The sequence below is a fragment of the Filicampus tigris genome, chromosome 1 (assembly GCF_054856515.1).
Source record: "Filicampus tigris isolate MCC_2025a chromosome 1, RoL_Ftig_1.0, whole genome shotgun sequence".
Lineage (NCBI taxonomy): Eukaryota > Metazoa > Chordata > Actinopteri > Syngnathiformes > Syngnathidae > Filicampus > Filicampus tigris.
Genome location: NC_141217.1, coordinates 20,209,313 through 20,220,630, shown reverse-complemented (window position 1 = coordinate 20,220,630; position 11,318 = coordinate 20,209,313). Strand labels below are relative to the sequence as shown.

At 40.0% G+C, this 11,318-nt stretch overlaps 2 protein-coding genes across 3 annotated transcripts; one reads left to right on the top strand and one right to left on the bottom strand.

Moving 5' to 3' along the window:
* The first annotated feature begins 500 nt into the window (after positions 1-500).
* Positions 501-2,507, top strand: LOC147153189 (uncharacterized). Its single transcript, XM_086044937.1, has one exon. The coding sequence runs from the start codon at positions 537-539 to the stop codon at positions 2,505-2,507; it is 1,971 nt and encodes a 656-aa protein (XP_085901063.1). The 5' UTR covers positions 501-536.
* A 1,091-nt stretch (positions 2,508-3,598) lies between these two features.
* LOC147153188 (uncharacterized) lies at positions 3,599-7,054 on the bottom strand. Of its 2 annotated transcripts, none has more exons than XR_015088567.1 (3): positions 6,479-6,757; positions 5,437-5,585; positions 3,599-4,967 (listed from the first exon to the last, which is right to left on the bottom strand). XR_015088567.1 is itself a non-coding variant. In XM_086044428.1 (3 exons), exons 1-3 carry the CDS (start codon positions 6,957-6,959, stop codon positions 4,763-4,765), a joined length of 396 nt encoding a protein of 131 aa, XP_085900554.1. In that variant the 5' UTR covers positions 6,960-7,054; the 3' UTR covers positions 3,599-4,762. The 2 variants fall into 2 exon arrangements, 1 of the variants encoding a protein (XP_085900554.1); XM_086044428.1 differs by lacking the exon at positions 6,479-6,757 and adding an exon at positions 6,914-7,054 and having other exon boundaries at positions 3,599-4,963.
* Positions 7,055-11,318: the final 4,264 nt, after the last annotated feature.

Genomic DNA, 11,318 nt, shown 5'->3' with positions numbered 1-11,318 from the left:
GCTACTACTACACATAAAATAGCCTGCACAAGCTATTGAGTTTTGGGAAATGACCACTGCAACCAACACTTAATGGATTCTAAAAGGGAATGTGGAATACCTCACACACATTGCATACAGAGAAAGAATCAGAGGAGCATTAGATCATATCAGTAAAATTGTTATTTGGAGAGCAAAATTCTGTTCCTGGCAAAACAGCAAAAAAGTGTAAATAGGAATTAAATAGGGGAGCGCAAATGCAAGTGCAATCCATCAACTGAAAATGACTGCTTATACAAGTCATTGGTGTATTTTTGCTACTACAGAAACTGTAAAAATTGTAAGTTATTTACATAATTAAAGTTTGCCTTTCAAGCTCTCCTGATGTCATCACTCTCAAGCAAGGGGGGGCTGAGTCACATCACAAGGTGAATCCTTTGTCATAGAGATAGACTGAAAATATGCTAAGTAGCATGTCACATCTCTGTGATTAATGATCAATTCACGTTAGAAATTTACAATCCGGAATTCAATGTGGGACGCACTGGACAAGAAAGATGGAGTCGGATATTTCAGTGGAACAGGAGACTCTCCTGCCAATTGTGTCGAAACATTTTGACAACATTTCAGCAGCCCAGTGGTGCCTGCTGTCTGAAGGGCAGTTTGACTCCCAAACGGGGGCCACACTGGCGGACATGTGCACAGAGATGACCCAAAAGCTTTCAACTGACGCCTTGAAAATCATCATACCAGTATTCCTACAGCGGGTTGGTGAGGTAAAGGTAGATCGTTTGACTCCGGTCCCGGAAGGCGCAACAAACGGTGCATTTGCTTCAGCGCTTAGCATCCCGTTACAACAGTGCGACTTCGCCAACAAGCTGGACTCACTGTTAACAGATGAGGTTTCCGAAAGGGTAAATCGCACTTTGGCATCAGCTTCAGACAAGGACGCTCAACAGATAGTGCCGCTCCTGTACATCCCTGGCACTTTTACCAATCTCAATGTGCTTTACCAGATGGTGCGTCTTGCTTGCAGTGCATTGTGGACTTATCTGGGTCATGTCGAGTCAACGACTCGGTGTTTCGGACCGTGCTGGCGTCAACCGTCGGCCCACAAGCGGCCTGGCCAGCCCCAGGTGACCCAGATTGAGCAACGTCAGAGTCTGAAGTCATCCTACAGCCCCAAATCAAATATCAGTGTTGATGAGACAACGGAAGCGGTAACTAAAATCCTGCGCAAATGGTCAGACGGCAGTAATGCTGAACCCGCAAATGTGCAACATAAAGCGTCTCCAGATGTTCAAGGCACAGCATCTGACATTGTCACAACAATTGTTGGTGATCTTCACTATGCCTCGGATATGGACAATAACAGCAGCAGCCCAGAAAGCCCTCACTTCGATCTGCGGTTGATTGAGAAGACATTGACCAACTTTTTTTCTTCGCATGTACAAAAGACCCCGCGCAAAAACAGCTTTGTTGCGTTCTCAAAAATGAGGTTTGACAAAATGATGGCTGAAGTGATCAATCAGGGTCAGTGGAAAGACTCCGAGTACCTGGTGACTTTCCCCGGCACCTCTGCTGATGTCGGTACATTTGATCCTGAGGTGTCCCTGCCCAGTTCCATCACTCCTCCTTTCAGTTTTGAGGGAATCCAGGACGATGTCGAGGACTTGTACAGCAATTTTGCAATGGCAGGAACAAAAGTCACCAAAAGCCATAAAACCCTCAATGACGAGATGACACTCTTTTCAAAAAAGATGAGGGATAAAATCTATAACCATATTAAGGCAAACCAGGCGACCGGCGCCTCTGAGTTTGCAGACCAGCAAACACAGGGGCAGAGAAAGGGCAAAAACCGGCACCTGGATGTTCTGTTTAACATTGTGGAAGATTCCGTAGGGAAGTTCTTGCAGCAGATGCTCCTTTGGATGGAGATAGAGTCCAGAAAGAAGTACAGCACAACTGCAGTGTGTGGTGCCTTAAATGATATTGACATGCTCATGTCTTCACTTGAGACTCCAAACCAAGGGAAATCCAGTTTGCAGCCAAAAGCGTCGGTGTCTGCGCTGCGCCAAATCGAAATGCAGTCTCACGCAGCATCAGTTACCATCACAACAGCAATGCTGGAGAAGCTGGCTCGGAGTCTCGTAAGCATGCTGATCATGACGCTGGTGAAACAGTTCCCAACAAAAGTGAAGAAGTCGATGGGACAGTGTGAAGTGCAGATGATCATCAGTAAGGTTTACCGTGAAGTTTTGAATGAAGGTTTAGGGTTAGGGTTAGAATCTCTTGCCTCTATGGACATGGTCACCTATGGTAAATTCATCAAGGTAGTCATCAAGGACCTCTTTCATCAGTATCGTTCTAAGAAGAAGCTCTTGGAGACTTTCAAGTCCAATTCGGATTCGTTTCGAGACGCTGTGTTGAAACATCTCATAAGCAACCTCAACGCTTACAAAGATGGCATCGGCAGGAGCAAAGTCAAAAGATTCTTTGCAGTTTTATTCAAACCTTTCACACCCTAACGCTTGGATTACAAACAGCAGGGTTGACTAAGAAACGGAATAATCCCCTTTAAGCACATGTTTTAACTGATTTCCAAAGGGCGCTCTGGTATGAAAGTGGAAGAGTGTGATGCTTGGAATGTCCATCAAGAGACGGGCCAACACGGACTTGGTTCCAGCTCTGTAACTAGCAGCTGAAGTAAGGATGGATAGATAACAAAAAACTAACTCCAGTTCATGCACCTTTTCTGTCCGGATTGTCAGTACTTATAGGTACTGCAAATGCTCACCTCCCAATGGGAGTCGGTGTGGTCGATGTGACCAATCCATGGTTGTTGTGCAACAGGTGTGTCATGGGCCCCGGCAGATGTCAGGGTTGACCATTTGTAGCAACACCGTTGTGTTTTAAACATAAACACAACTACAGCTTCTGACTGTACGCTTAGTTTAATCATATGACATTGAAAATCTAAAGGTTCAAAAACAACATCTTTCTACCATGGACACACAGAGTAGCCTTATTGTGGGGGTCCTGGGTTTGGGTTGGGAGGCTTGAGTTTGCCTAAATGAATTGTTTGTGTTTATGTTCTTGTATCAGTCCAAGTACATTTAAAAGTACACATCTCATTCATTCACTGGATAAATGGGTTTATTACAGTATACACCCACTTTGTCATCAATACATTGTGTAGGAATTTGACAGATTTATTGTTTTTCTTGGGGGGTGGGGTAGTGTGCTAACACTCTTGCTAAATGGCAACGCTATATTCTCAGAGTTTTTTCTGATCGGAGCTTAACACTTGTTGAGTGTTTCCCAAATTGCTGTCTACATACATCAGATACTTTGAATTGCGTCTACAATAAAACTCTAAGCAGTGCCAGTGACTTGATTGCTAATAGTAATTTGATTCATATAACAGCATGTGCTGCTCATTGGTTCAACCTAGTGGTTAAATGGTAGATTGCCAGACTTGGGAGTCCAAGATCTCCTGATCTTGGACTTTCTAGTCAGACCGGAGTACAAGTGCTTACTGAAGTTTCAATTATTATTATTCACCATACCACCAAAGTGCATGAATAAAAGTCAAAACTAGTCAATTTCCTTCCACATCAAGGTGCAATTTAATCAATACAATAAAAAAGATGTTGAAAAGTATTATTGTGCATGCGTCTCACAATGACCGTTTCATGCATTCAGCTCAACATGGTTTTGCTAACCACCTAACACTTTCGAGGCCATCTTACAGTTATTTTGGAATTTCAATTAAGTTGGCTTTATTCATCTTTTTGCAAATCCTTTTTTAAATACAGTTCTACTATGTGGTGGCAATGTTCATAAGGGCGATGCCTGCTTTGTGAGCCAGATCCTCGGCCAAATTCGAGCCAAGGATCTAGCTCTCAACACACCTACTACAACAGGTATCATCAGCATTGATGTCTTGAAGAATGTGGCCATTTTCATCCGCTCCACCACCATCATCACCCCATTTGGTGTTTCCCCTGCTATAAGTTCTGCAGGACTGCTTATGGACCTGAAGCAGCTCTTTTCGCTACCCACTCGTAAGAGATAGTCTGTCTGCTGGCTGGCCTTCATCCACCAGCTGAAACCACTTTCAGTTTTTAGAAGCCAGCATTGCTTCTACATGGCAGTATTCTCCAAAACCAAAAATATAATTTCACCTTTACGACTCTTGAAATCAGTTGTATCTAAAGTGATTTTTTTTTAATATAACTTAAAAATAAATCTTCCTCCCAATATGGAGAACCCTCTAAAACACTAACCGTTATGTTGTGTGGTCACATTTCCACCAAGCTGTACAGTTTAGTCAGTTTGCCAGATGTAACAAATCACAATCTGCTGATGGAGCTTCCAATTCCAGTGCAAGGTGCGCAGGGAGGATGGAGATGGATCAGCTACGTACTGTACATAGTGTGACATTGTAGCAACTAGCTAACCTAATAAACATCTGGCATCTGTAAACAAGTGACAGCAACGTTTTCAATTCCTCTCTGTTGTAATACACTGTATTTTTAAAACAGCGCTTTTTTTTCTTCCCATTCCACATGAACAATTCCCTGCTGACGATTCAGTGGAGACCACCACCGTCCTACTGAGTAAGGACGGATATTTTGAAACCCTCTACAGTCAAAACACAGAGAAATGCATGCTGTCCCAAAGTGAGCCAAACCACAATGCTTGGTAGAAAAAAAGGATGGGGAAGTGTCCTACTAGAGTACAGTAAGGAGAACAACAGGCACTGTCCCGCATGTGAAGGTCATTCCGTTTGCGTGGTAACACAAGTGCATCCCACAGCCAGCTCGTAAGGACACTTGCACCAGACATCGTGCACCTCGCTGCGTATTCTCTCGTAGACCGAAATCTGGATGTAGATGGGCTTGGCGACCATATGCGCCACAATGCAATTCTTGCAGACGGCATGCCTGATGATCTGAGGCTCTCTACCTTGAGTAACATTCTGCCTGCAATGAAATGGAACTTTATGAGGACACTGACAGCACTGGGTTTTTAGACCCATGAACTTATATCAGACCACCTAAAATACTAATAGCAATGAAATCTACGAGCAACTATTAACGGGCCCGACATCCCCTTTCTCAAGGGGAATCCTTGAAATGATCACCAAACTTTTACACCATGCTCGCAACTTGATGATGATCGCTAAAACTGGTGTTGGGCCTTATTGATACTGAATATAAGTACATGACCAAATTCAGGAAACTTTTTTGATGGGTTGTACTTTCAACACCCGTGCAAGAGAGTGAGCGAGAATATAATACAATATAATACAACATAACATAAAATAATGTACTATAATATCGATAACTGAACGGAATGACAAAACGTCCTGAGGATCTAAGCCCTTGATTCTAGGGTTAGCTCCTCCTGTGAACTTTTTGTTTGCTGTTAGTGACAATAACTCCAACTCACTTCAGTTCCCAGGGAGCAACTGAAGAGACTCCCAAATCTGACACGTGCTGGAAGTGTGGGCGCTGGAATTTTTCTGCAGAAGTGCAATGATTTGGACACACAGGTGTGCAGCAGACTGTCCCCAGTACGACCAGTAACAGCTGGGAAACCTAATACAGAAAACGGAAATAAAAAGCACAAGAGTTGCTTCATCAGTACTGTGTCCTCTTGAGAGTTAATATCACAGGTATCAGTGTGTTAGCGTTCAAATTGATGTATTACCACAACAATGGAGAGGAGCAGACATAGGGTTGCCAACTCCCTGAAAAATAAATAAGGGACATCTCATCGGCAGGGACGGCCAACCTGACTGCCTTCAACTAGGGATGGGCGATGCAAAGTGCTCAATTTCAAGTATCGATCCTCAAGATAAAATAGTGATATTTGCAATGAATCCATATATATAATATATTTATTAATCTATCATTTAGGAGGTTGTATTGTCATCCAATCAGAATTTTCACTATGTGTTGCCAAGGGCAAAGAGCTTTCTGCCTTAGAAGAAACGTCTTTGACTACTGCGGAGTAAAACACTGAGCAAGACATGTCATAGTTGAGGCTCAAAATGACCTCACCTATAATCAGTTCAGCAGAACATTTTCACATATTTGTCCACTTACTCTTGATAAAAGAGAAAAATAATGTAAACAATTTTTTTCCATTTTTTTTTACTAGTGTAGTATATCGACTGCCTGTACAGTAAAAAAATATGCATACCTGTTTGAACTTGTAATAAATGTAAGACTGGGGAGGTACTCGGACTGTTACCCTAAATTGTCATATAAAGCGAACAGTTGTTCATTAATTCCATTGACATTTTACAGATTATTTTTAATCTGACGATACGGGACAAAATGCGTCCCTTTACAACTCAATACGGGACGCGTACTGATGCACCTAAATACGGGCACCCTAAACGGACATTTTGTATTTTTTTTAGGTTTTGAAGTTTAAAAAAAAACCCTCATTGCTAGGGTTTCCTTTTTAGTTTAATGTAACTTACTTTACAGGGTGTTTTTTTTGCTTTTGGCTAAGGTAAATCCATGTGTGTTCTGTTGTGCTAGCTAGCTAGCGCTAAGCTAACATGGAGAGTTCGTCTCCTCGGTCCATCGTCCAAGTTTGCAAACTCCCTTCATGCTATGACGGCGTCAGAGGCCAACAGCAAATTCACTTCAAAGGTGTTGATACACATCCTGTAGCCTTCGCGACTGATTGCTTACGAGAACACTTCCGAGTGTTGTTCTCGAAGCACAGTAGCGCACACTTCACACGACGCTGTGCACACACAACATACATACATAAGTCACAACTGATTCCTGCACAGCCCTAGCCGTCAATTGTTCACTACTTTTTATGCATTCTTGGATACATTGAGGGGACAATATGGGATAAGATATACTCACTACACATTCAAACAGCACTACAAAAGGAAACTCACCATATAGGGTAGGATAGGGAGGTTGTGTTCTAATTTCAACGGCCATGTTAATAAAGATTTTGCAATGGCAGCTTTGACTAAAAGCAAATCAGTCTCCTACCCCACTGTGACAGCTAGCTGTATTGATAATGTTTATTGTTAACAATATTTGCCTATAGCTCCCCACAAAGGCCAGCGTATGCAAGATGTCCTTCCGCATTTCTTGTTGGCGCTCCACTAAGAACAATTTGCAAGTGTATTTTGTCTGAATTAAATAAGCACTCTTACAGTTTTAAAGAGTGTTGAACCCAAAAAGTTAGGAATGTTCAGGATGAACCTAAAGTGGACAATGACCTTTACGGGTGACCTTCATTTAACAATCTCTAAACCTTTTAGTGTACATATGCAAATGTTTACTTTTTGCACAACTTACTGTTCACTGACCAGTTAAAGGCAAAATCCACAACAGGTGTTTGACCTTTCAAATTTTCAATGACTGTTCATTACTAGGCCCTTCTGTGACTCTTACAGTCGCTCTGTTGCAACCTGCTGATGACATTCTGTATCACTTCAGAACAGTGGCTTTTTCTCTCTGAGATCATCCTGTTTGAAAAGCCTTCCAGTGGTGGGTTACTCCTTGTATAGTGTTCACGGGTGTGTGGGCGTTCAGTTTGTATTAAAAAAAAAAAAAAATGACCCAAAGCTTATAAGAAACCTGCTCCTCGTGGTGATAGCACGCTGTTATGAGATTTTCTTTTCATTTTATTTTTTAAGAAAGGAGCACTTTAATTCATGAATGGGATCTAACAAAGGTAAAGGACAATGTTTGCTGTTCATATGACTTGCAATTGGGATGTAGTAAACATCTGTTGAGTATTGTAACTCATTCACTGCCATTGACGAATTCATTTGTCTTATCAGTCAAGCCATTCAATCCCAGGAACTAATTTCTATTTTTTTTCCCATTTTTTTTCAAACGTTAGGGGACAAGCGGGTCTGAAAATGTCTGACAGTGACAGAAAATTATTTGATTGTGTTCTTTTGAAAACCCCAAACTCTAGCGGGTCCACCCATCAACACTGGCTGAGTAACAAAAATACGAACACCATACAAGGGTTAAATACCAATTATAATTGATCCATTAATGGATCAAGCACCTGTTGTGAAATTTGCCATTGAGTTCCTTGTTAGAGAACAAGTTGTGCAAAAAATACAGAAAAGTCCATACACCTGTAAAGGTTATAGTGCATTTTAGATTCATCCCCAAATTTAACCCCAAATCCCAATATCGCCAACCTTTTGTGAGTATTTGAGGTAGTAAACGCCAAAACAACTAATCGTGCTATGAACGTAAGGATAACTGGATGATGATGGCAATCTGGTTGAAGCAATTACTATTGAAGAAGGTTATTTAAAAAATGCTCAGTACTCACCAGAGTTGTGCTGGCAGTCATGTTGATGTCTGAAGAGAAGATTCTTTAAAAGTGACGTTGAGATGTACAAACTGAATGGGTGTATGACCAGGCAGTTCCTTTTTTATATATCCTGCCAAACCCGTGACGTCAACATGCATTTGCATGATGTGCTGACCGCAGATGAGTTATAGAGGTTCCATAATACAAAGCATGGTTGAAAACAGAAACTTAGTCATCATTTTTTTAATCCTCTCATTGATTACATGTACTCAAGCCTAAAATTATTCACACCCCAGGGGATGAACTATTTGGGGCTAGTATGTATCTAGTCTATTTGCAATAGGGATAGGTATACAGCCAAGCCCAGAATTATTCATATACTTGGGTTTGGGGTCCTAGTTAGACATTTCATCCTTTCTCATTTTACCTTTTCACTGTGATTTGTGCACCCTTCAATGTACCCAAAATACACTTCAACTGCTGATCGTGACGCCATATTCTCAACATTCTAAATCCATCATGCATGCCTAGTTTGCAGGAGCTAATTTCCTGATTCTTTTCATTGTGCTTGCGAGGGTTTTCTCTCACCAAAGCATATTAGAAATTGCCCATATATATATATATATATATATATATATATATATATATATATACATATGTATACATATATATATATATATATATATATATATATATATATATATATATATATATATATATATATATATATATATATATATATATATATATATATATATATATATATAATGTGTGTGTGTGTGTGAATGGTTGTTTTCCTATATTTTCCCAGAGATTGCCCAACAAGCAGTGTACACTGCCAACCACTGTAGAAAATGAATGAATGAATAACAATGTTACATCTTTTGATAATAGGCTTTGTTCTAATTTCTATTTTTCAAATTTTAATTGTGCTCTTGGGGGGAAGAGGATGTGCGCCATCTCTGCAAGGTACGTATGTGGCTTGAAATAGTTTGATAATGTCTAAATCTCCTTTCTGTGGTTTGGTTCGGCAGAGAATTTTCTACAACGCTTGACTTCATTAGAATTGTGGGTGAGTTGGAGCTTATCCCCGTTGACTTTTGGCAGTCCATGCAGGACTGGATGCCAGTCAATACAGGGCAAACAGCACTTGACACTTAACTATACATTCACAAATATTGGCAAATTAAAGCAATCCATTAACCCAATGTATGTTTTTGAAGTGTGGGATGTAACTGGAGTACCTGTAAAAAAACAACAACAAAAAAAACAATACACACGTAAGCACAGGAAGAACAGGCAAACTCCACACCGGAGTGCTGAAACTGGGGTTGAAGCAGAGGTGCAACCACTTGACAATTTTATTATAATTAACAAAAAAAAAAAAAATGAATGTAAAATTGAAAATACATGTTTATTAACAAAATGAAATAACAAAAATTCTTAAGAATATGAAAACTAACTGAATCTTACATTTATAACACTATATAAATATAGCGAAAACGTCCTTCGTTTTCATTTTTGGCAATTAATATCATACACATATTTATTTTGGTATTACTCAACATCCGGGTCAACAGAAGAACTAGGGTTGTTTGAATTGTATTTTACTTTACTTTAACACTTTAGTGACCCTTTTATTTTTTGTATCTTACACTCGACAAATACTCCATAGATTGAAACTGCTAAATTACGAAACTAAAACGTTGCATTGTAATTGATGTTGCTGCTTTAGGTCCTTTATTCTATTCTATCTATTCAACATACATTTTTGGAGTGTTTTATAAACGTTTGAGGATGTAATGACTTACCAAAATTGCGTTGACATTCACTTACATTTTTGACAAAGTGATCAACATGGCCACTGGGTTAGATGATAGTCGCCCATTCGACCAAATGTTCAATTTGTATCATTGAATTTGTTACATTTTATGACATTGCTCACTAGCCATTCAACAATTATACAGTATAAAGTGTCTTCAAAGTTCAAGTGCTTTAATCAATTTCCTGATTCAGATGTTTGCTGTGAGTCAGACCTAGCAACACTCTTGTTTGGAGGCAAACAGCGCAGAGGCCTCATTTCCATGTGTATGAGAGTGTGCCAGGGATTCCAGGTAATAATGAGGGAGTCACCGGTGGTCCCTCAGGAATTTACAACAAGTGAAAAACGGGAAGTCCCAGCTCTGACTCGCTGAAGCGCAATGAGAAAAGACGTGACCTCACAGACTTTGAGCAAATTTAAATGGAGATGATGATCAAAAACATTGGGGTTTTGGTTGATCGGCGTTAAATGTTTTTGCAATGTGCGCAATAGGTGACAGAGGAGGATGATTGGCGTGTATTATTTTTTTTTAAATTAAGGCAGACTTTTCAAGAAAAGACTGGACATTGTGAGCATAGGTCATCCATTACCATTGCTGGATGGGTGGTTTCAAATAACTTTGTAGTGAAGCAGTTTGGAGGTGTTTGGAGAAAGAAAATGATGAAATATCTTGCTTTAGTAATATTTGTATTCATCCCAAATATGCGAAATGCATCTCTCTGTATTGATACATTGTTTTATTTCCTTTTGCATATTATTGTGTAAAATTGCGAAAATATGGTGGCAGTATTAAGGGGTGGATTACGTCACTAAATCCTCACTGAAGGCCCAGATCCAAAATGCACTGCCCACATCTGCCATTTTCAAATTACATTTTAGTTCAGTACTCTTGAGTCACAGGAGATACATAAAATATGTATCTTCAACTTTCGGATATCAGTCAATTGCTGCCGTGGCATTACGCAAAACTTACACATAAAAAATTTAGAATTCTTTAATTAGCTGCATGCCTCCACCATGCTAACTGCTATCTAGCCTTAATGCTAATGTTAGGAAAGGTCAGTGCTGTTTTTAAGAAAAGCTGTCAACTAGGTCTTACTTCTGCATTTTTTGCAATTTCTGATTGTTGTTGTTTAAGACGACATCTAATTTTCTTGGCCTGCACTGCATCCAAAGTTTCCCCATACAC

What these genes read in the sequence shown, in the direction of transcription:
- LOC147153189 (XM_086044937.1), top strand. Translation starts at nt 537, where the DNA reads ATGGAGTCGGATATTTCAGTGGAACAGGAGACTCTCCTGCCAATTGTG.
- LOC147153188 (XM_086044428.1), bottom strand. Translation starts at nt 6,959, where the DNA reads ATGGCCGTTGAAATTAGAACACAACCTCCCTATCCTACCCTATATG. An exon ending in TCCCTATCCTACCCTATATG is followed by an intron (nt 5,586 to 6,913) that starts GTGAGTTTCCTT and finishes TTTCTGTATTAG; the next exon opens with GTTTCCCAGCTGTTACTGGT. An exon ending in GTTGCTCCCTGGGAACTGAA is followed by an intron (nt 4,964 to 5,436) that starts GTGAGTTGGAGT and finishes CATTGCAGGCAG; the next exon opens with AATGTTACTCAAGGTAGAGA.